The sequence below is a fragment of the Anopheles coustani genome, chromosome 3 (genome assembly GCF_943734705.1).
Source record: "Anopheles coustani chromosome 3, idAnoCousDA_361_x.2, whole genome shotgun sequence".
Lineage (NCBI taxonomy): Eukaryota > Metazoa > Arthropoda > Insecta > Diptera > Culicidae > Anopheles > Anopheles coustani.
In genome coordinates this window covers 65,235,831-65,262,009 of record NC_071288.1, presented here as the reverse complement: position 1 = coordinate 65,262,009, position 26,179 = coordinate 65,235,831, and the positions used below count along the sequence as shown (strand labels likewise).

Sequence of the window (26,179 nt, the reverse complement as noted above, 5' to 3'; positions counted from 1 at the left end):
GTCCGGTCTCGGTTGGGATTCGAACCCACGCCGTCGAGGTGGTGAGCCTTTGCGCTCATGGGCCAATTTTTCTAACCGGTGCTACCGCTCGGCTGTCGCGGACCCCCCCCGGATTTAACGTATTATTGTATTTAAAACATTACATTTTCTTTTTTCGAAGACATGCGTTAAAAACTAGTTGTCGGTGCGTTAGTCACCCGTTCTTTTGCATATTTTCTGTTAAAAAAAAATTTTTTTTTTGCATAAAATTGTCACCTAGAAAGTGACGTATGTGCGTGTTGTTTCTTTTTGTAGCATCTCGGTGTAGTCATTTCCACGTTAAATTCTAGGTTTGCTTTTTCGTGGTTTTCCTAAAGCGTTTGTCTCATAAAACAATCGTTTGCACTTGAAATTACAAACATTATACTGTGACTTCAAACCCTTCAAGGCACATCGAGATCAGCATACGTCAAGGTACATACAGCTGTTAAACTCACTCGACCATCTAGCTGGCAAGGTAGATCAGACATTAACATGGAGAAATATGAAGGCAAACGATGACCCTAATTTTGTTCACAACTATTTTGGAGGATCGTCAAGAGCGCTTGTGTACGGAACACATAATTTCCCATCAGTTCACCTCCGGTGGATGTTTGTTCTGGCATCCGGAATACTCGTACAGCATACGGTATGAAAGCATTATGATTCGGTTTCGGCATCCTTCCATTGCTGCTACCGTAGCTTAAAAAAGAGCAAGCAAAAATGCTGGCCCAGTTTGTACGATTAATGCTGGCGTACGGCCAATTTCCGTATGTCTCCTGCTACCGTACTGTTGGGATCGTATTCTTAGGGCGGCAAACGATAGAAGACCGGGGAGCTGTGGTGTAAATTTTGAAATTTTCATTAAGTCAGTTTTATAGAGTCGTTGTCCCGGTATTTTCTATGACCGGATTATTGTGCGGTCTTTGGCTGCGTCTCGTGAAGGAGACGTCCAGCAGTTTGTGTGGGTGTGTTTGGGTTCAAAGAATGCACCATGAATATTGTTTTACACGGTGTGTGCTCGGAGCACAAGTAATAAATTTTCCAGATTTATTTACGAGGTCGGGCTGATGGAACCCGCAACCCCGATGACCAACTGCCAAACGAACCGCATGTCGGTAGTTGTGCGTCGGTGTGGAACTCTTGCTAGCAAATCGAAACTAAGGTGACATTTAATTACACCAGACTGCATATTGGTGTGAAAGATTTATGTAATGATGTTTTTTGCTATAAAGTTTAACTTGTTACGAAGTGCACTTGAACATGTCATTCAAAATCAACAAAGACTCGTGTATTGTTAAAAAAGCTAGCAAAAATAAACACATCTTCTGCGAGCATTTTATGCAAGGTGGTAGTGACTGTAAAATATGTGACTTTCAGATAATATACGGAACTTTCTTTTCTTGGATATAAATATCATATGATAAATTTCTAAAACTAATGATTTTGATTGCATGTCAAATGTTGTACCTCTAAGAATCTTAAAGGTCGACTAAATGAAAAATTATTAAACAATGTCTCATTTCCTAACAAACTGACTTTGTCTGCTGTTGTCTATTTGTATAAAATTCTCGAGTATGGAATATTTTTCAAATTGATAGCGAACATTTTAGTTTCATCAATCAGAATTGATACTGATATCGCATTAGCTTTTTATAGAGGCCTAATAACTATAATGTATGAAATTTATAACATACTGGAGAGCAGTTGTAAAACGCAAGTACTCAAGTTTGATGTTATTTTGAATAATTTGCGCAGGAGAAATCGTTTGCGAGGAGCCCTTCTGTTTTTTTCCAATATCGGCCTTTTTGTTTAGAATTTTTTCTTTAATATATGGAAGCTGTACGTTCTTAATACTTGTTCACTTACCTGAACTTCCAAGGCGTGGTAGGCTACGATAAGCCCTAGTAAAATCACAGTCGATACGGATATTAACGTTTTTAAAGCGGTCGAATAAAAAGATGCCTGCAAATGAAAGTAAGTTGAGAAAAAAGAGTGTAAGTCAAAAGGCACGGCAATCCGGTTAAAATTAGGAAATCAGAATTATGTCGTATAGTGTTGGTTCAGTGCGTGTTCCGGAGTGTTGCCGGGGTATGAGTGAAAGTCGAAGATTAATTATCGTCACAGTCATGGACCTAGATAGAAGTGGGAAATTGAGGATACGCCTCTACCGTAATGTGATTATATGGTGAATCTGCGTAGCGTGCCCTAATCAAATTATCCCGGAAATCAGCACAAAAGGATCATTAAGATTGATCGTGAGATTAATGGCATGATTCGTCATAAAGAAAACATGGTACCGGAAATAGGTCGCCCTTTTGTACGGGAACGGTTGAAAGAAAAGCTAGTTGAGCAAGCGAGTCGGCGTTGAGTTATGGTGTTTTTGGAAATGCTTTGATTTAGAAAAGGAAAGGTGATGCATAACGCATGTAAGTGTGTTGTTAAAGTTACGGTTAATAAAAATATTTGGTTTGTACATTTTAATTCGTAGTAAAAAATTTGAACAACTCATGATCAGTCTGATGACAGTCTGATTATTTTGGTGGTTGTTACTACATAAGAAATACTTGAAAAACATAATCATTACAGTTTTAAATGAAGTATTTTATAATCTTTTTGTGGTAATTATTAATTTACATTCTAAATAAATCGCTCATTTGCAACCGATTGTATTTACATCGCGACTATAGTTTTTTCTTCAACGTAATGTCAATCAAACGAGCTAATGTTGTTTCAATCAGGTCAATTTCCATAGAATAATTTACTTGATTTTATGGAAATGATACGCTTCAAATCTCCACATAATGTTTAGATGAGCATTCATGCGCATTCAACTAGCCTCGAATGGGACACTGTTCATTTACCCGCGTTCGTCCTTGAACAGGATGGCACGAATCAATTGAATTGAAAAGCGGGAAAATTGATGTTCCACATATACATCATGCTCGAATTGTTTAACCCTTTTGCATCCCTTTGTACACATATTTTGCAGACATTTAGTTTCTACACTCACCGGGCGCCGGGTGATATGAACAGAAACCACAACACCATTTCTTGTGTACCATATCTTTGAACAGCGGGCTTCTCCATTCACCCTCCATGTCGTTTCCCACCGCCATTTTCAGCATTCCATTAGCCCTGATTATTTGCGCCATCACCAGTTGAGTGATAGCTTTTCCAACGATTATGTTTCTCTGATATGATTACCAACCATTAGTGCTCGCAGTGGCTCGGGCGAAAGTAATGTGTCGGGTCGGTTTGGTTATAAGTTCCCTCGTGGGAGACTAGTTATTTATTACCGCCTCACTCGGGCTTTCGAAGGGGAGAGCTCAACGTACCGGGCTCCTAAAATATTCCATTACAAGGGTTCGAGGTGAGAAATTTAAATTTCACATGATGGATGTAGACTATTGCGATATGTACGTATGATGTAGCAGATATTTACTCCCTCAGCTCGGTGTCTGCTGTTTGAAAACAGCCATATACACGGTGGTTGACCAAGGGTCAATTTTCCATCGTATAGGAAAACCCTTCCCGTCTGCGATGGTACCGGAAAACCCGCACGGTACATCTGGGCGGATGTTTGTTATTGTTTCCCGGTCGGTTAACTTAACCGCCACTGCCTGCGCCGAGAACGAGAAATAACAACCGGATCTAGCTCCTTTGAAAGCGATCTCGGATCTAAACAACATCATCGTCAGCGTTAGCGTCATCATCGTCGTAACAGAGGCACGGACGTGCGTGTGTATTTACTACCCACCGGAGCAGCACCAATTATGTATGTGTACAAAATAGCTCTTTGCTAATTGCCCTTCGTTTATAAATAATATTGGAGCATATTTTACGAAGCCACCAACTTCACGTCGGTTCGGTGGCCTCCGTGCGGCGGTGCAAGAAACGGTTTCCAATGTGGCCGCGTTGAAGCTAGGCTATAAAGACTAGCTGTGGCTAAATTACCCTATTGCTGGAAAGCTCAAACGACCATAACAAAAAAATTGTAACAAATTTAAAACATTGCAGTTGACGTATATAATTATAATAACAATGAAACATACTTTATTTGGATAAAAAATGCAAATAAATGTTTTAAACCATATGGTGAAACCAACAGAAGGAAAGGGGTTTTGGATATTGTTGCTATGTAGAAAGATTTTGTTAAAAGTAATAAAAGTAATAATAGACAATTTATTTATTTACTAGTGGCTTCTAGTGGAAAGTGTTTTATGTAAAAGTTAGTCTGAGTGAGCCTTCGTTTTGTTCAAGCATTATGAATTTTACTAATAAATACACAAACATATTATAACCAGTCTCAATTGACCTATGTTTTTTGGAAGGGATTGGACATTTTGATGCTGTGGTATGTTTAGTGCTAGAAGAAATATAGAACGTATGTTGTTACGGGGTCCGCATGGTAATAAAGTTCAGGAGTTGTGCGATGTGACATCGAAGCAAGAAATCACGACGTTTCTTGAATGGAAATTGATGATGGGTCGTGTCACGATCGTATGTGCGTGTTGAAGTGTCTATGATCTATTTCCGTCCCGTCGCACGCAACCGCTTCCGTGCCGTAGCTTCAGGCTGTTAAGAGGGTTGCTTTTCGCCATGAGAGAAGTCCAGAATGCCGCTGTATCATATGCCGTATTCCATTACCCAAAGTAGCTCCGGAAAAGGCCACTCCAGTGGTGGAAGTCTGGAGGAGTAATTGAAATTTCAATGTTTCCTGCCAGCGCCACAAGCAGCGGACTGCAGCTGCAACGGCAGCACTTCGTGACGGGAAATCGTTTCAAGCATGTGCTAAACACTGCATTTTACAACGCCCGTCCGAATGGGGAGAAACGGGTCGCAAGGGGATGGAGGAAATAAATAAATTTCCTTTTGCATATTTTATTCCGCCACATTCGATTCGCTCGGGGGGAGGGCTCTGGACTATCGAAATGTAGCAACGGGCAGCAGGACTCGGGCGGAAAACAATGATCCCGATGAACGGTTTTCCGCACGAGCGATAGACGTACATTTATCACAACAATTTATTCTATTATCATATTTCTCACCCGCGTTCTCGTTTGACCCAGTTCGGCTAACTGCATTACATTATGCTGCAGCCCGCCGGGTGAAGAAGCAACCTAACCGTATGCTGCACTCTGGCTCCGCTCCGTTTGCGTTGCCTAGGGCCAATCACTCTCGGGATGGGGCGGCAGAATGCTCTCTCAAGACTAATCTATTGTATCATTATTCTAACTTTTTGCCCTGCCGTGCCGCTGTACGAGCAGTTGTATTGTTGTTTGCTCGAGGCCAGGCGCAATGGAGCAGCAAAATAAATAACATGTAAAGAAAACGTTAACATTTCGCCCGCTTTCAAGACGATCTAAAGTTGCAACAAACGTTTCGTGTTTCGATGTAAGGGCACGAAATGAAGAACTATCGTTCTTGTCAGAGATGACGTTTTGCATCAGATATGGAATTTATCATCCAGGCGAGATAGTTATGAACGATAATGATTCAATGGTGTTTGAAAAATGGTACCATTATTCTGAACGCTCATTTTTGTGCAGCACTAGATTGGCCTGCCCAGCAGCGTGACAGTGATTTACGCTCTGTGATCATTCTGTTATTTCCATGTTTATTTTTAAGTACAAACGTGTTTGCATTTTATATATTTATATGTTAAACATATCTTGTAACGGCATACGTAATTACTCGAGAAAGAATTTAGAATGTGGTTCAATGAAAAGGACTGGATCGTCCTTTATGTTATCCCTGATTTGGGATATTATTTAAGGTATGTTCAGAATTTTGAATTAAATAAAACTCACTTTGAGTTTCAATTAAAACATAAAAAACACATATTAAGCATATATATATATTAAGCATATATATTAAGCATATCTTGATCAAATCTTGTATTTAAACGTCGCTGTCTCAAAGCGAGACATAATATCTGTCCCTTCTCATGTGATTCTTGTCAATAAAAAAAAGGGTTTCAAATGACGCTTCGTCTGCGACAAGTCAGATCGCGCTCGGCAAAAAATGGTCGGCAATCGAATCGATGAAAGTCAAACAGCATCCATGTTCATTTGTATGCTTGTGGTGATTCTTCCGAAAGGCTGGTCCGACTGGCTGTTTATTTTTTATGATACTGTTTGTTCAACTTTGCACAATCCGGACACTAGGCAGGCTGTGGCAAAACTATAAATTCATTTAATGGATGCTTCACCTAGTACCCTCCCGTCACCTTTAGGTTGCTTACTGCGCATTGTGGAGTTCCAGTAGCTAGCCAAAATCTTGTTTTTCTTTTTCCAGATAGTGTGTGTGTGTTTTTGTTTCGGTATAACGATGCCTTTGTCCTAGAAGTCCTTTTTCGATAAAGTTTAAACGACTTAAGGATGATCCTTGGATGTTTCGGCCAGTGTTGAGATTTCATTTCCGACCCGACGCAGTTTAAGCGTTGTTTTGAAAGCAACTTCTTTTTTACCACGGAGAATATAGCTGTTATCTTTTAAGGTTTTTAGGTGACATCTGTGTTTGGTTATATTTTGGTATGAGTCAAAAAAACAATTGGAAGTATTTGTCGACTGTATCTACATCTATAATATTATTTTATAAACTTTAGGAATTTTATAGGAATATTTCCTAAAAGTAGAAATTGAGATAACCGACAATCAAATTTTTAGAACAGTACACAACTGCTTTGTACTAGTAAAATGGCATCGCATTATTACTTCGCGAACGATGCAACATACTTGTATCGAGTGTACGTGCTGTGAAAAGTTAAAGGACGGCTATATTTTACCAATGTCATTATCGGGAAATTTTAACACATTTGAGAAACAAAAACACAGTCCGACTTGAAAGTGCCGACCCGCATGACAAGGAAAAATTAGTTTCGCTCGGAAATGGTGGTCTCTACCGCATCGTGAGCGACGGCGTGTGAATGGGTTCATTTATTGTTTTCCCGGCTGCAGTCCTAGCCCGGTACACCTTTCCGTTTACGTGCCAGATTTATTGCGAAAGTTGTGTCTAGGAGAGACGGTTTTCTTTTCGATCGTTCTTTGCAGCTAGGTTTTTCAACGTGAAATTGAAATCGGACACGGTAGAAAAGTGTTGGTGTGACCACAAATTTCGCTCAAGTGTAAGGCTAAAAGTCTTCAGAAAACTGTTCTCGTTCGGTCTTGTGTCGGGCGAAAGAAGAATGCCGCATCAAATCGATCTATTGCTGCTGAAATGGGGGAACATTTTACGCAGAAGTTTTATTAATTCATCGATGTCAACACATCGAACCAAAACGACTGGTCTAGAAGAGCCTCCGAGCCGAGTGCCGTGCCAAAATGTTCTTTTTTGGATTTCGACGTTTTTCGAAATTAATTCCGAACGGTAACGCACCATTTGGCTGCATTGAAAACGGTGCTTGCTATGGAATAATAAAATTCGATGGTCGTTAATTTTTCTGATGGAAAGTGACGTGCCCCAGATTCGGTTTGTTGTGCAAAATAAAGCAAAGCCGGCGCTGCATTGTCGTATTTCGTCTCGTTCGTTTAACGCTTCGAAACTTCTGGCCACAAATTACCTGGTTCAAGCGGAAAATTTCGACACTGACATTGTTAACGATGCATAAAATACCATAACCGATAGACATTTTGCGCCTTCTCCTTTGGTTCGGTGCTGAGAAAACGGGGATTGTATAACCGTTTTCGGCACGTGGTCGAAGCTTATTAACATTTCAGTTCCGTTCGGGTGCGTTGTGCATATTTTGACCAATTCTGACTGTTATAATTAATTACTGTAACTGATACGATGTGCCCAATTTCAAGGATGGTAGAATCCGGGTTCCGTTTCAACACATGTTTGGCGTTGCATACGATTTAAATATTTTGTTTCAGTGGAAGGAATAATAAGCGACAAATTCAATTGTAAATTTGTAGTCGTATCAGAATTATTTTTATTTACATTTCATATGAAAAAAGGGCCATGAAACGTAATACATTCGAATTGGTTGATATTGAACACTCTATCCATAGGGATTTAGTGAAACGTTCGTTTTCTATAAAAAGCGTATACGCATAATTTAAAATAAATTAACCTATACTAAGTTAACCTGAAATGTTGTTCGTGGTCTACAACAACTGACAAATTGTCAGCCCATCGAAAGTATCCCCTTCTCTAGAAGCAACTGGTCGACGAGTTCATGAGCATCAATTGGTGTGCATACTATTGAATTCTCCATTATAATATCCCCGCTCAGACACGCCATAGTCATACGGGTGCTGCATTATACGAGCAACATGAAATTGAACAGCAACATCGAATAAATTGAATTTAACCTTTCACTAGGCAGCTTGATGGAACCTGATTTAATTGGATCAGAATAAAATATTTCAATCTCGTACGATCGATAACGTGCGCTTAGCCAGAGGTGTTTGAATGTGGTTTAATTGTTAATTTAACAAAGCTCACAGCCAGAGTGAGCTAGGGGAGGAGTCTATTTTAATTTAATGTATGAGAAGCATTAAGTTTTGTACACTTTGAGTTTAATCTGTGTGTTGACGTTTTTAAGATTTATAGCGCAATTTAGATTTATAGCGCGCATTGGTAAAATATGTTTTCAAAATCTTTTAAAATAACTGACAAATTCAACAAAAAATGTGTTTCTAACTCGCTACTTTGAAAATTATAAATTTCAGTTCAGTTAATTCATCGATAATATGTTTTGCTTTTCTATTTGGTGCCTTTGAGCGCTACTATTTTCATGTAAATATTATTACTGTCCGTTTGACTATTGTATAGAGATATATGATTCTTGTATCTACACCACAATTAAATAAAAGTATGTTCGATGTTGGTTTACATTCTTGGATGTTTTCAGTGGTTTACTACACGATAAAAAACGGCTAAGAATGTTTGTCCATTTTTTGGGTAAACTCTGCTAACCGGACACTCGTTTGGTGCAAAAGTAAACTAATCGGATAGGAATGCGATCGGTGGAAGCATTTTAAAACAGAAAGTAACAATAAAACGTTCAGTACAGAGTGGATGCTGGATTGCTTTCAGATTAGGCTTCGTGGTGAATAGTTCCCATAGCAAGTAAGAGTGATGGAGTGATAAAAAAAACCCCTCACATGGTTACCTACGTACGTGCTGTTTTTTCGCTCAGCAAAAGTGCTATGAAACCCAAAGGAGATGTAAAATAGAGGAAAACATAAAATGCCCTTCAATACAAAACGCTTTCGAGCGAATCAACCTTTGGTTCAAAGGAACCTCTTTGCGGTTTCTATAGTACCTCTTGAAGGCACGGGAAATTTTAACAATCGTACATCGGTTTTTGCAACCCACGGGTGAGAATGTCATGTGGACATGGGTGACATTTGGGATGCCTCTGGTAAACGTTTGGGAGCACGCTGGCCATACGAGTTCTCCATGTTGTGATTGGATGTGTCCCGATACGGTTCAAGTTCTGTGTAGATCACTTTCTCCGAAAGGGCTAATGGCGACCAGCGGTCCTTAGCTGACCGTGAAATAATCGTATATTTTTACGACTACTAACGTTTACTGACATCCATTCTGGTTCTCCTGCTCGGTACTTTTATTGGCTTTTGCTGTCGATAATCCTATGTCTTCAGTAATTGCTAGGGTGGATTCGGGGACTCGTCCTTAAATTTTGGAGTGGTGCGTATTCTCTTCTGCAGAAACCAGATGAGAACACAGATTTTGCATGTCAGCGAATTTGTTACCGGCAGGGGATCGAAAATGATCGTGACTGTCTTTCCTTATATCCTATACCAAAACGATGACATCATTTCATTTTGCATCTTATCCAGTCTAATAAAACATGATTTATATGAACAACAGCATCAGGTGAATTTGGCTTCGAGTAAGTAATCATTTTCAATGTGCTTCAACTGCTGTTTGACGTCATTAGATCAAAAGCTAGAGATTTGTTTAAGCAAGAGCACTTTAACAGAGTTTGTGTGTAATGAGCGTAAAAAGAGATTTTTATTTGAAAACAAAAATCGCGCCTAAAAACCCACATAGCATTGCAGTGGTATATTGCTGGCCGCTTTGTTAAAAAAGGGACGGCTCACATTAAAATACAATACTCGTTTTACCATTCCTGACTACTCGCTTTCTGGTTCGCTTTTTCTGCTTTCGTTTTATGTGTTCACAGGCTTTCACTTTAGCTTTTGACATCGGTAATGCTCATGCTAAATTCATTCGTTTTGCTTGAACTGGAGCAATAAAAGTCGTACCAGAGTGTAATGGGATTTGTCTGCTTTGTAGGGGTAGGAAAAACTGAATAGTTTTATTTCGTTTGTTTGGGTCGTACGAACGAAAACCCTTTTGTTTTCGCTGTCGGGCTCGATCTGTTAAAAGGTGGTGAAATTGTTCTAAGAGTCTCGCGTACCAACATGGTTCTTTTCTGCGGGACCTTTGGGTTAATACTTGATGTTGGATGGGCATGACAAGTTCTATCTGTAATACATTGAATCAAAGTAAAATGCATAAAAATTATCACCATTCTTTAAATAAATGTGCATCATACATAGCGGGAATCAAAATAAAATATATGTTATCTTTAGTTTGGTGAAGCCTTATTATATTTTGAATTGATCGTTATTATATTTATATTTGATCGTCTGCTCAATTCATTATTTGTCTATCTATGATAAGTTTGAGGTTCAAGAAGCGTTTAATAGTTATTGTCAAACTAAAATTTCGATTAATCTGTATCTTTAGATTATGTTTAACAAACAACAATTGATAACAATACAGAGGTCATTGATTTTATACTTTTTCTATGGATAATCTTGTTTCTTCGAAGTTCATAGCCATTTCCAATATTGCTATACATTTTTTATTTGATTTTTCTTATTAAAAGATAAAATAAAATAGTATAATTAAAATAAAATAAAATAATTATATTATTTGAGAAGCTCTGTCATGAAACTGCACAAAGGGTTTCCTAAACGTATTTAGTGTTAAACGTTAAATTTCCTTTTAAAAAATTTTCACCAAAATTTCCAGTTCCATAGTTCACAACAAGAAATGTATATCTTCAAGTAACACAAATCCCCATGATAAGAACCTAAACTCGACTAATACAAAACTTTATTGATGAATCAAATGCTTTCACTACGGAGGTTTGTTGACCGGAAGGAATGAGTTTGCGAGAAAATATTAGATTTACATCAAAACAATAAAATCTGTCAGTATGTGCCGTTGCAAAATGTATGCAAAAAAAGTTAGGGTTTCTGGAAAGTATGTATCAGTTATTGAATCTTACATTCCACTCCTTCACTTACCTTATTATATACACCAGCGCTACTTAATTCGTTTTCTATCACCATCACAATTATGCCGAACATTCCCATGACGAGGGCGTAATCACTGATGCGCTTCCGCTTTTCGAACAGCGCTTTCCGGCGGCCTAACCGGTATCCTACATTCGGTTTGTGCTTCTGACCGGGGCCACCTTGTATCGTGCCGGGACCTTTGCAGACGCCGCCACCCAGGCCTCGCTCCTCCATGTACCTGCGAGAGAACAGGGGACAAGCGGATTAGTTCACATCCACCGGCACTGGTCGTACCGGAAAACCCCCAAACTCACCTGGGATACTCTGAGTGTACGCCCACGAGCGCGATGCCGGCTTCTTCTGTGCATGCAGCCGATACTGTTTCCCGATTACCGGCGCACGGTGTCTTCATCGAGCCGGGAATCGACAACGTGGACACAGGCTTTCGGAGCTGCGCGGATAGACGAAAAAAGCGGAACGCACATTAGTGACCGGCGGGCGACTGCAGGGGAGGTCTGTGTTGGGTGTGCGCTGGTGTGCGTGTTCAAATAGGTGCGCACCAGCCTTTGTTGTGATTTAACCACAACTAACTTTTTTTTTTAATCTCATAACTACCAGCGCTGCGAACTTGAAAAGCATTCATTTGGTGAAAATGATTTAGGTGGGTGAGAAATAGAAGGGTAACTGGGAAGAGAGAGGGAAATATGATATGGTGACAGCTTGTGATAATGGAGTTTGTAATGATAATCATGAGAGTAAAGCGGTCAACGTGAAAATCAATGCAACATTCTACTAGAGGGATTTTACCAATAGGAACAATGAATCAATAAAATCGATCAAAGATGATAAAACATAATAACTTAAGGCTGAAAAAATACTAGGGCGAGGATTGCCCGTTTGTATGACCCTATGAAAATTTGAAAAAAGAAGAGAACAAAAAAAGTTTCTCCTAAATGAGTGCATAAGGGAGCAAAAACAGCCCACCGGAACAGAAATGGGAGAATAAAACAATTGAAATTGAAAAGGCACAAGCAATGTATGCCTCCTATTTCTCGGAAATAGAAAAAGACAAGCTCAGCAAAAACTCAACTTGTGAAAAAAAACTAAACCATAATAAAGCCAGTGGCGTACAATTTTCTCCCTCAGTAAAAAAGGGTAGCAAGTTTAGAAGGAATTCTTCCTGAAGCTCTTATAGATGTTTCTGTTCTGCTTTATTTTAGCGTGGTAGCAGAGAAACGCTATAATTCAGCGGTAGACCGCAGGCTATCGGGGTGGGTTATAACGTCATAAAAAAGTGAGCTGAAAATCCGAAACCAATCGGTTGCGGCCAGCGAGCACTGGTTATTACGGATTGCTGCAGTTCGGTGCAACCACAGTGTGAACCTGTAGTGGTCAGTTTCCCTCCGGAAGCGCTGCTGCGAGCTCATTCGTCATTATTTCGCTCCTGGAGAGAGCATCAAAAAAGCAAAGGGGAGGGGAAATTGTGGGAGTTGGGCAATTTTAAATTTCGCTTGCTTCCCTTTATGCTGTACGAAGTACAGACCAAAATCAAATGAATTTAATTGAAGCTATGGAAAAGATAGTCGCATTGAAAAAAAAAACGAAAATTTAAAGGATTGGAGATCAACGCGGATTATTGTTTGAAGGAAGACAGTTTTGGTTGATTTTATGTGCGCAGAAAATTAATTTTTCGAGGATATATCGAGAGGGAATGATTGATTGACTATGTTATAGCTATGGTGCATGAAATGGTTATGTTTATTGAAAAATATCTATATTGTTTGCTACAATTTTCACATAGCAGCTAATTTGTGGTGGAGTGAACTAAGCATCTTTCGATATAGCGTGTTCAGCAACAGCAGCGGGTGCAACGACGAACCATTTTGCAATAAAACGCTAAGCGAACATTACGGAAGGTCGGATCTAACTGAATGATACTCGTACCAAGCACAAGTCCTATGGTTCGCGTATGGAAAACATGTTTTAAAGCGTAAAAGTAAAAGCAGAGCAGCGTCAATTTTTCAGCATTTTGAATCCCCGGTGGAGATAGATCAAGCAATTTAACAAGATATTCAATTTTACGAGAAGAAACATAAAGCAAAACTACACTAAGGCTGACTGTGTTTTAAGCTCTATGCAACGTTAAAACTATCTGCACATGGAAGTGAAATGTAAACAGTCATGAAAAACAGCATAGCAAAACAGTTAATCGTACATTACAAAATATCAACTGCAATTCAAGCATACGATTATTTTTAAAACACTGTTACTTTAATAAAAGCAGATCACAAAGCACCAAGAAATGCAATGACTAAATCAATTTACAGTGCAGGTGCCTGGAATCGATAGATGTTTAATTGCGTATTGCATACCATAGTGCGTTGTGAATGTTTTTACTTGGTTCTAGATTTTGAACAATTTCATGCTTTTTTGGAAAAACAAGCGGTCTTACTTAAATATGCTTTCCCCTGAGCACAATTTCTCAACCATGTGTTTGTTTCTACGATAATTTATGTTAAATGTTGAATGAAAATATAAATGTTCGATAACAATGTTTCTCCGACCTTATCACAATGCTTAAATTTGGTAATCAAAGTAAATATAAAAGGTTGAAATATCGCAAAGCGTTCCGATTAGGAACAATTACCCTTGCTTGAAACTAATTCCAACCGAAAGCAGTATTTAGTGAAATGGCTGGGATTAGCTTCAAGTATTCATCATTGTGATGAGAGGCGGTATTTTCTGGTGCCAAATTAACCAACTTGAACATTCGGTCGGTCCGACCACAGAGCACACTCTACTTTGCGACCAAAGACAACCACCATTGATGGTGCTCGATTAGGCTATGGCAAAAATAAAGAAATCGAGCCCAATCTGCCGAAATGGCCATTATCACGGCGACTGGCAAGCACCGGTTGGATTGGTGCTACCTTCCGCAAACCGTCGGCCACCCTAACCACGCCGGCGTTCTTTCGATGGGAATTGTTGACGAACGCGCACTCGTCGCATTCGTTGATGATGGAAGCTTCTGTGGCGTCTTGCGTCGTTTCTGGGTGGGTGAATCTCGGTGGAAATAAAACATCTTCTTGTGACGGTGCGAATGCCAGGGCAAGGACTGGGTGCGGTAGGAGAATTTATATTGAAATTCCTCCGGTCTGCCGCAGCAAACCGCGCTTCGTCTTGCGGGAAAGCGAAAACAATCATGTGGAATAGTGGTGGAAATAGACAGAATGCCGACGCTCGGTTAGCGACATCATAAATTGGCACACTATAGCGCCGGGCGGAAAAGTCCCTGTTTCGATTTGTACGGTTGATTTTGGGTCCAGCAAAGGGAACCCCCCCCCCCCCCCCCCCCCCTTCGTTGTTGTCGCATGTATTTCGGGCAAGTTTGTTTGCTCGCTTCACTGCTTGTTTGCGTGGTCTTCCGTTCCGGTGTTTGTATGTTTACGTTTCGGCACGGCTTGTCTTTTTCGGTTTTGCTGTTTTCCTCGGAGCCGGGAAACCCTCCCATGTTTTGCCAGCTTGTTGTTATTGAAATTGAGCGTGAGCCTGAGTGGTACGAGCACCAATAGAAATCAAGCGACGACTTCCGTGACTTTTTCGTACAAGAAAATGGCGTGTCGGTGAAGGAACGATTGCTGGTGGCGTTCAATCAGGCATCATGGCTCGATTTTGGGGCGTTGGGCGGTGGAAGGAAATTTCATCTGCTCGCCGAAACATTGCCGTGCCATTCGTTTCAATTATTATCGGACTGTGTATTACTGCGTTTTGCTTGTTTTTCCCTGCGTTTTCTATGTTTCCGGGCGTCACCACATCGAGGGACACTTGAGCTTCCAAGAAAAGGATGGATAAATTGTGACGTGTTGTTGCTTCCACTTCCAAACGGGATGAAGGGTATGAATGGGCACAACCCAAGGTAATAATAATAAAATAGGCAGCAATTTGGATTCGTCAGACATGAAAGAGGTGTGCGATTTTGTGCCTTGTTATTATTACGATTTTGCGTAACAAAACTGTTATTCACTTTATTTTTCATAAAAATTCAATTCCGTTCATTTGCCTCTTTAAGAGCATCTAAGAGAGTCACTGAATGTAAACGAATAAGCTTTTTCTTGCTGAACAATATAGGACATAATTTTCTCTCAAGTATTATTTTAGTTATTTCATATAGTCCCGCTTTCTTCGTCCAAAATTTCCTCAACCCAATAACCATCAGCTAAACTTTATCCTTCGAACGTTGCCGCAATGCTGGCGAGCAACCTCTGAGATACAAGCGATTCTGCTGGGCATCACGAAACATCATGGAGTTCTTGTTTGCAAATGGGGTTTCGTGCGGTCGCTTCGTTAGCTTTCGTTTCCTTTCTTTCGCCCGATGAAATGACATCGTCATTGTGGAGTTGATGTTTGATGAAGAAAAGAAAGACCCGCCGTCGAAAAACGACTATCGAGCGACTATCTTAGTTGTCCTTTGTGCCGAAGTCGAAGCCATTGTTATGTATTGTTTATTTACCCATCGTTGTTTTGTTGTGGTGCGGGCTCTGGGATTTTTGGTTCGTTGGCTAGCATGGAAGCATTGCAAAATGAGTCAGCACCTGAATGGCTTAGCAATGGTAAGATGAGATATCCTTTTCCAGATGATTAGCAATGGATTTTTTAACCGTAGCCCACAGTAAACAATTCATCTGATACATTCATTTTATTCTTGTGATTTCTGATGTCACCGAGTTGGATTTTGACATTAACATTAACAACTTTAAAGATTTTGTAAAAGTAATACAAAAGTTGGAACTTCTTCCTATTTACTATATTGAAACATTGTGATGGAACTCATCAGCCAGCAGCTTGTTCAAGAGATTAGCCTTCCATATTTGATCGTTCTCAATACTGCTGATCATCGTTTATTTCGACCGACCTGCTCACCGGACAGGTTTCGGGTTGTTTGGGTGGTTATTTTCGTTTCGGTGGTTGTTTGGGTGGTTAGTGCTCAAACCGTAAGCCTTTTCTCGATCGAAACGGTCTTAGCGCTCATCCCCACCGGGATCGCGGACCTTTCTTCCGGTTGACCAGGCATTGTCAATAATGGCCGACAGGCAAAAGGGACCGAAATCGACGAATGACAGGTTCGTCCTGAGCAAACCGTTGAAGGTTTGACCGCCTGATAATCACCATTGATTGATACGGGGATTTTGCTGATGCTGCATGTACAATCTATCATTTGTCGCCTCTGCGCTGGGCTCTTCTGATGCTCTTTTGGCCGAGTTCCGGCTTGACACCAATGAAGATTTATGAACTGTGTGCATGTGTTTCGTAATCCCGGGGGTGATTTTTGGGATTTTCCGAAGCTCAAACTATCGATTTGGCTTCGTTCATCCGATGTAGAGTTCCCGATAAAGCTTTCAAACGTTGGCAAAAGTAAGGTTTTTCAAACATTAGTCCATACATAATTGTACAAGCAGTAATAAGAATCCTCAATGTATAATTTCCCCCACTGATCCAGCAAATTACACACCATCAATGAAGCTTATGCGCGACGCTGGTTGCTATTCGTCCGTAATCCTCGATCTTGGAGCCTTATAATCAGTTACAGCTAATAAAATCGATAATCTCATCAGAAGACGGCTCAAGACAAACCAATAACGGACCGGAAGAGTGAAAAAAAAACAGTCCTCTGCGAAGGGTGATTCCTTAAATAAAAAAAACCAGACGGTTTGTATGGGCGAGAATCGAAGAGAAGGGCAAACTCTTAATCCACTTGCTCATCTCATCAGGCAGCAAAGTCCAGAGGTTTTTCCCCGTTTGCCTTTTACGTGCTTCTTCACGCGCGTCCTAGGGAGGAAGCGAAGAGTGAAGTTTTGCCACTCTCAATCAGCATAAAATTTTATTACAAAACCGGAAAAGTATCTCAACGTCGGTGGAAATGAATGAAATGGAGCATCAATAGCGAATTGTAAACGAGGAAGAGAATGACAGTTGGATCATATACTTGGACGGTAGTATTTAAATAAATTTTTGCTCATTTTTATCACCCCATCAGATGCCGATCCCTCGTCGTACAATGGTATGACGATGAGGAGACGGAGTTATATGGTGGTTTGAAGAATATGTTGAGGATGTCAATGACATTGGCCATTCTCTTATAATCTTTTATAAGAACTTGATTTGGCGATTTTAGAAAAATTTAGCATACATCACTTGAAGAATCGTTTGATCAAAATTCTACTACTACGAAGTTTTAGCTGGAAATAAATAAATTGAACCTTAAGTGGGCTCTTTTGTGCATGAAATTGTTGTATGATTGCAACGTAACCTGGAGTAGACAAATAAATTTAATCAGACAAATGAAATTCAGCGTGATCTCTTTCGTTTAACTCGCCTTTTCCGCCCCTGAAAGGCGAACAGTTGAGGATATTGAATCATTAATTTCACCCCGAGCACAATGGAGCGCATATCGGACGAGAACGATCGCTCCCTCCCCTTTCCCTGCGTGAGTTGCAATGAGAAAATATAATATCCATAAACCCGGTATCTATATGACGCTCGCCGGCAACTAAAAAGCCTCCAAATTACGGCCGAGGCTCAAGTTGCGTTTCGCTGATGAGCGCATTCGTTTGCTCCTTAAGCCGTGGCCTCGCGACCGGGTCCAACACCCACCGTAGCCAGGACACAACACATAGGAGAATGAAGAGACGAACGTGGCTCCCTGCCTGCGATAAAACGTTGATGAAATGTGCAGAGGAAAAGAAAAACCTAAACATCCCCTCGTAGCAATCGAGCGTCAGCAACGTATTCGCCCATGACGCGAGCTGACTTCTGTGCCCGAGCCTGAGCCCGCCGGAAGCTTCACTGATTTTTTTTCCCACTTCCCTTCCCCTACCCCATCCGTCTACAGTAACATCGGCCGGCCGGTCGTTCCGGTTCCGTTTTTGCTCCCGGGAGCTTAGAAGTTTAATTTGAACTAATGGCCAGCGTTTAGCCAGCGACGCTGGTGTCGCCCCGGTTCCCCGGTGGCTCGGGCTGCATTCGCCGCACTGTGCTGCACGGAAATGTAATGGCGCAAACGAACAAAACATCAAGGCAAAAAGGAGCAAATACATACAAAAAAAACAAGCGGCAAAACAAAAAATTAGCATTTTATTTTCCTCCCTCCGAAGACGCTCGATTAAGCAGAGTTCGTTTGTTGAGTGGTGTTTGCCTGTTGTTTGCTTCCTTTTTTGCTTTTGGCCTCCTTATCCACCGCGGTGGCGGCCCAGGATGTTTAATCTAGCGGCAATTTCCCGATCGTCCGCACCGCTCGAGTGTGTTGGATAATTAAACGTAACTCCCGACACCCATTATCCACTTACAATCCTTTCCCAGTGGCGCTCGGGGAAACCATACGGAAGATCGAGGCTTTATTTGTCTCTCGATAGTTTTCCGTTTGGCCATTCTGTGGCTTATCTGCACGGCACTGTGCGTGCAATTAAGATTAGGCGATCACACTGTCTCGCAGGCGGCTCGAGCGGGCTGTCACTTTTATGTCAAAAAGCATAATGGCACCGATTGGCGTAAACTGGTCGACGCGGGAGGGGCACGCGATGACAGGATTCTCCTCCGTTTGCCGGTAATTAGGGTATGGAGGGTAAGTATTATGTGGTTTAACTATAACAAATCGAGACGATTCAGAGCTGATCTGCGGTGGTGGCTCAAGATGGAAGACCAGATTTATTGGCGAGTATTATTAACCAACTTTTGGCATTCACGGAAGTGGTCTATATGTAACAAAAGCAATGAGAGAAACGGTAATTTTCATTACGCTTTTGTTCTTTTTAGTAGAATGTACAGATGGAAGGAATATAATGACATATGTTAGGACAGGAGGATGTTACTGAGAATTGGCGTACGAGAATTTTTCAATGTAAACATTATTTTTCCTAGCCTTGCTAACATTCTTCTACAATATGTTGCGTTGCTTAACGATGTGATAAATTATGCAAACTTTTTGCTAAATAAATCAATTATACAAATTATATGAAAACGAACAAGTTAAAAAAAAGTTATATCTGTATCGGGTAAAAGAAGATCAAAGGTAAAACAAACATTGATATTTTTATTGATGATAAGCTCACACGATAGACATATTTTAGATGATCTAGATGAGATTTATGACAGAAATCAGTAGATATTTAGTTATTCCCTGGTAGAACTTTTATCCCAGACGGGATGTGATCAATGAATGCGTCCGACGTCGCCGTTCAAATGCAGTGACCAATTAAATCGACAGGAAATATTTTTCAATTCATCTAAACAAAAAAACTCATCTACCCATAAAAGTTCATCAGCATCATTGTAAAAGTGTAGATTTTTCTTAGAATCTGGAAAAAAGATATTTTGAGATCCAAGGAATTTAACATAATTTTCACAATTATGATAATGTTACCGTTACGAATAGCACAATGTTTAACGATCCCATGTTGGCGACGGTCAGCTCGACCGCATGCTGGCTTCTGTGAAACAGTATCAAGAATGTGGACTTTTCGGAACGATCCATGAGGTACCACAGCGAGTTGTAGAGCGTGGTCTCGATCTCTTCGTTCTAGGAAGGTAATAGATGTATCGACGGATATACTTTAAGCTTATCAGCGCAGGGCGCGGACCCACGTACCTTAACGCTGAGAATGGTTCCGAGAAGGCAGAGCTCAAACAGTTGAATAGCCACACATATGACCACCGTATACATGGAGATGCTGTTAGTCATGATGCAGAGAAACATGGCCCCACCGAGGGTGAGCACAACCGAGAACACTTGCACAAAGTTGTTAAGATAGTAGCGCTCTTTCAGATCATTCTCGTACCTGCGAATGCAATGGCAGAAAGTGGACGATTGTTTAGCTTCTGAAGAGTACGCATCTTATCAATAAAGGTTATTTACTCTAGTATTCGTTGATGGAGACAGACTATCTCGAGTATTTTTTGCTTGACCACCGTACGACCGTCAGTTCGATCCGTGTCCAGCAAGATGATATTCAGCTCATCGATCTCATTCTTCAGCACATCGGCATACCCAGCAAGACTGCCAACGAACAGTAGTATGACACTTTCGGCAGCTGAAAACCCGCCCAAGGCTAGCAACAGTAGGTAGTACTGCCAGACCAAGTTGAGAATGTAGTGAGACAAAATGGTCGGATCGGTGAAAGGAATCACTACGGAAAAACAAAGCATTCGCTCGCTTTTCACAACATACGCCAACGGCGGAATGCATCCGAAGACGGTTACTGAAATAGCGTACTGCACACCGATGAGTCTCGTCAGCATATAGACACGCCGCATGAGCAACAGCAGTGCCGTATTGTTCTTAGGATGCGTACGATGCTCTTGATGGAATCGATCCAAACGTCCGTACATGGCAATGAAGAAATCATGATAGCGCAGTGCTGTATAGAACTTGGTACAGCCCTTAATAGTAGAAAATATTAAATCCACTATCATGCTGATCTTGCCTTTGTGATTCTGACTATTTCCGGTACACGGATCATAGGCTTACCTGAATTAAGAGAGCCGTTATGGCCGCTGATTCCATCAATTTTACCACGTCCGTCCAGAAGTACCAAACGGAATAAAACTCACCGAATAATCCGACACAGACTCCCACAATAGCCACGAAAGTCTTCCAATTCGGTTTATAGTTAGGTGCCATCACATCCATACCGACGGCGTTAGCATACCATCGGATGTAGTTGAGATTATGGATGTACAAGTCGTACGATACCGTGTAGTTCATTCTCAAGCAGAGTAGAAACCGTTACTGTCTTTTATTATTCGACCTACGTATCTTTTATATGATAGAAAGCTTCTTCCATACGTATAGTGCGATGATGATGATGAGTCCCACCTCTTACCCCAACACAGGTATAGTGTGCGGCATGTTCCTTTTTTGTTCATTTCTAAACCGATTCCGAACGCATCGTGTAAGATCTATCAAAACCCCAAGGTTGTTATATGCATTATCGATGAGAGACGACACTTGTTTTTTTTACAAAATCTAAATCGTAAAGATGCCCAGTAAAAAGGAGACTTTAGTTGATTGAAAGTACGCTCCGTTATTGATTGGTCGAATGAAACGCTTTTAATGATTTAAAACATGAACAAATATATCACATTTACATGCCGGTCGTTGTTTCACAACTTACCGTCGAGCTCTTCCATGCAGTGAAGCAGAGCAAATGGCATTTGTTGTCATTACCGTATTTTAAAAAAAATTCAGGTCAATTTTTTCTACTCCGTACAAGAAACGATGTGATGTGGTGATGAATTCTTTGGTAGGATTTCTGCAAAGTTCCATAGAGTTACAATTGGTAATATTTTTTGTAGGTTGTCATAGACGTCAAAGGAAAGAAATTCCTGACGGAACAAATCGCGGATGGAAAATGCAATGGCGGCCAGACGAAGCAAATGTGATGGGGAAAGTGAAACAGCAGGCACCTATTAACCCCCAGCTTGTGGAGTATTTAAAAAAAACTAGTTCCGTTGTAGTAGTGTGTTGTTGAAAATAGAGTAGTTTTTATCTAAAAACCGGTAATGAAGTTTTAGTCCACTGTAAACAAGTAAACATAACTTTTCTACTGTTTGGTGAATGTTCATCACAAACTATACGAGTTTTAATAGAAATATTGAAGTGGATGAATGATTAGCAGCAATTTATTTATTTATTTATTTATTTATTTATTTATTTATTTATTTATTTATTTATTTATTTATTTATTTATTTATTTATTTATTTATTTATTTATTTATTTATTTATTTATTTATTTATTTATTTATTTATTTATTTATTTATTTATTTATTTATTTATTTATTTATTTATTTATTTATTTATTTATTTATTTATTTATTTATTTATTTATTTATTTATTTATTTATTTATTTATTTATTTATTTATTTATTTATTTTACTTGGCAGGTACTTGTCCGCCATATTGGGCTACACAAGGTGAGACAAAAACGTATGTGCAATATAAAATAGATTACATTTTAACGGATAGTCTTACAACATAGCAAACTAAAACGAAGGGTCTCGCTAATACTTTGTGACGACACTTTAAAATTAATTAAAGCGTAATGCTGATTGAAACTACAGCCCATGGCAGACATTGGCTCATTGGCTGCATAGTCACTGCTGTATCTCTCAGTTTGTAATGAATAGTTCGATCTGGAGCTTAAGAAATCCGATATAGGCACTTATGCGTAAAATGCAAAAAAAGGTATGTAGTTCACTCTACAAATCTTTGCTTCATTTTGGTGATATAATATTATTCTTTTAATATGGTACATCCCACATTAGCGACGTTCATTTCTATTGCATGCTATTTTTCACTCGCCGACCGAAAAACAGATTTTCGCTTACTTTGACAGTTGACTGCCTATCTGACAGCATTTTACCGTTAACTCACAGCATTTTGCCGTTTGCAAAGGTTGCTTTGCGCTTCATGTAGACTAATCATATCGCTGAGAATAGTCCCGAGAAGGGAGAGCTTGAATTAAAAAATATGAGTTAGTACGCCAGCAAATTTATTTACTATACGAAAACTCCATCTTGTCGAACAAAATGGTGTTTGTATTGTCGCAGAAAGTCGCCACGGAAACGTTGGCTAGATCAACCAACGCCGCAACATTTTTGAGATACAAGATAGTCGATTTGATCTACTTTTTGATAAATTTGACATTTTTAGTGAGCATAAACCAGTTCGCGGGAATGTCGCTGCGCCATGTAGACGCACAGCAATGTGCAAAAGGGGTGTAAAACGTACTTGAGGATTATATGTTGGACTAGTTCTTCGATGATGTATAAAATAAATGAAAGTGATATGCTGTTCAAGATTTACACATAATAAGTTCATAACTTATGTAACATGCATTTCGTTTGATGAAACATTAAAGCCTATATGCCTGGACGAATGCTTGCGTGCACAATGCTCAGCAGTGAATGTGATGCAATTGTTGTTTTTAAGCCGTCAATAATTTGCTTCAGTGGCTTGGCAAAGCTGTTAATTTATATGAAATTGGATATGTTTGCAGCTACACCACGTTTTATTCGTAAAAGCTCATCAGCATCATCGTAAATCCGTAAATTTTTCTTAGAATCTGTAACGAAATTCATTAACAAAGTTAGAATCTTTAAAAGATTTCACAAAGCTGATAAAACTACCGTTACGAATAGCACAATGTTTAACGATCCCATGTTGGCGACGGTCAGCTCGACCGCATGCTGGCTTCTGTGAAACAGTATCAAGAATGTGGACTTTTCGGAACGATCCATGAGGTACCACAGCGAGTTGTAGAGCGTGGTCTCGATCTCTTCGTTCTATGAAGGTAACAGATGTATCGACGGATATACTTTAAGCTTATCCGCGCAGGGCGCGGACCCACGTACCTTAACGCTGAGAATGGTTCCGAGAAGGCAGAGCTCAAACAGTTGGATGACACCTGAAATTGCCAGTGTGTACATGGAGATGCTCTTGGCCACGATGCAGAGAAACAAGGCTCCACCGAGGGTGAACACGACCGAGAACACCTGCACAAAGTTGTTAAGATAATAACGTTCTTCAAGGTCATTCTCGTACCTGCGAATGCAATGGCAGAGAGTGGACGTTAATCTTCTGAACGGTACGAAGCAGCTCAATAAAGGTTATTTACTCCAAAATTCTTTGGTGAAGACAAGCTATGTCGTGGATCTTTTGCTTGACCACCGTACGATCGCCAGTTCGATCCGAGTCTAGCAAGATGGTATTCAGCTCATCGATCTCATTCTTCAGCACATCGGCAAACCCAGCAAGACTGCCTACGAACAGTAGTATGACACTTTCGGCAGCTGAAAACCCGCCTATGGCTAACATCAGCAAGTAGTACTGCCAGACCAAGTTGAGAAAGTAGTGAGATAGAATGGTCGGATCGGTGAATGGAATCACCAGAGAGACACAAAGCATTCGCTCGCCTTTCACAAGATATGCCAACGGCGGAATGCATCCAAAAACTGACGCTGAAAAGGCATACTGCACACCGATGAGTCTTGTCAGGACATAGATGCGTTGCATGAGCAACAACAGTGCCGCATTGTTCTTAGGATGCGTACGATGCTCTTGATGGAATCGATCCAAGCGCCCGTACATGGCAATGAAGAAATCGTAGTAGCGCAGTGCGGTGTAGAACTTGGTACAGCCCTGCGGAGAAAAGTACAGTGGACTTAGTATCATGGCAAGGTAGTTCTGGCTCAATTTGTTTTCGTTTTTTATGGGATATGGTCATACCATGAGAGTGCCCATGGAAAAACCACGCCACAGGTGTGTGGGATCGAATCTCGAGTCTGGCACCCTCCGGTATTACGAACGGCAGACCACCGAACTATAATATACCGTCTTTCGGTCACAGAATCTCTCTTCGGAGAGCCTTGTCCCACTAGGAGATGTCGTGCCACGTGATAATAATAATAATGGTCCTACCTGAAGAATGAGAGCGTATAGGGCAGCCGATTCCATCAACTTTACCACGTCGTTCCAGAAGTACCAAACGGAATAGAACTGACCGAATAACGCAATAGACGTAACGCCTATGGCGATGAAAGTCTTCCAATTCGGTTTGAAGTTAGGTGCCATCACATCCATACCGACGGCGTTGGCACACCATCGAATGTAATTGAGATTATGGATGTACAAGTCGTACGATACCGTGTAGTTCATTCTCAAGCAGAGTAGAAACCGTTACTGTCTTTTAGAATTCAATCAGCGTATGTCTTCTGGCAGAAGACATTCTTTCGCTTCGTTTTCAGTGGCTAAAAAAGCATTTTACGGTGGTTATCAGAAATCAATATACTTTTTTGTCCATTTCCGGTATCAAGCAATATAAAAAAAAGAGAAAAGTGGCAGTTATGCATATTCCATCAGTTATTGTGAAGCAAAAACCATCTTCAAGATTCAGAACAAAAAGTAAGCCTCATGAATGTTCAGAGATAAGGCACTATCAAGGTCAGGGGTCACCGTGTGTGTGAGTGAAAGAGACACCTTTTGGACAAGAGTATTCAATGGGAACCGGTATCAAGGATTTAAAACATGACAAGAACCAAGCGAATTCCAGTGGAGGACGACATTGTTGTTCAATGTTAATAAGATCGAGGCTGTGCCATATAATGAAGCAGAGCAGATGGCTTCGGTTACCACATTAACGGATTAAAAATACATAAAGGTTTATTTTCTTGAATTCATTCACAAAGCCATGTAACGAGAGCTGAGTGACGAGGCCAACGTTTTTCATATGGTAACATAAGTCACACATAGGCTTACACGTGCATATTATAAAGCAACAGATGGCTCGCCACTCAGGAACTACGGAATTCAATACTTCTTTTTTGCATAGTTTAAATTCTTAGTCTAATAAGAAATATCAATGTAGTAGATGATACGTGTCATAGGTACGCTCCTAAATTGTTGTACTGCATAGAGTTTTGCTGTGAGACATTAGTTGAAACTGTGAGTTCCATTGGAACGAACCGAATGTCCTACAGTGCTTGATAATTGAATTTTAATTTATTGAAATGATACAAGTGATACAAGTGACATTGATCTTAAAAAAGTTGTAATTCATAAGAAAACATATTATGTGGGTACATTGAGAATGTCTGATGTACTGATTGAACATAGAATATTCACGTGGTATGTCATTGATGTTTTCAAGTATTTCGTGAAAACTATTATTTTAGTACAAGTGTTCTATCTTAATATTATTCCTTTTATCTTGTTTCGTCCTCAGTAATTTTCTGCCGCAACAAATAGCTCACTCTTCACGTGAGGGTTTTCTGCCCATTCAGCAACTACGGCGTCCCCGAATAGGCTCGTAAACATGCATAAT

At 40.2% G+C, this 26,179-nt stretch overlaps 1 protein-coding gene across 1 annotated transcript in view; it reads right to left on the bottom strand.

Moving 5' to 3' along the window:
- LOC131265367 (small conductance calcium-activated potassium channel protein) overlaps positions 1-26,179 on the bottom strand; it is a 114,310-nt gene that overhangs the window by 28,870 nt on the left and 59,261 nt on the right. The window contains exons 2-4 of the mRNA XM_058267629.1: positions 11,618-11,754; positions 11,313-11,541; positions 1,888-1,983 (exon numbers count right to left, since the gene is read on the bottom strand). Coding sequence (XP_058123612.1) covers positions 1,888-1,983; positions 11,313-11,541; positions 11,618-11,754 — 462 coding nt within the window. The remainder of the gene's footprint in view (positions 1-1,887; positions 1,984-11,312; positions 11,542-11,617; positions 11,755-26,179) is intronic.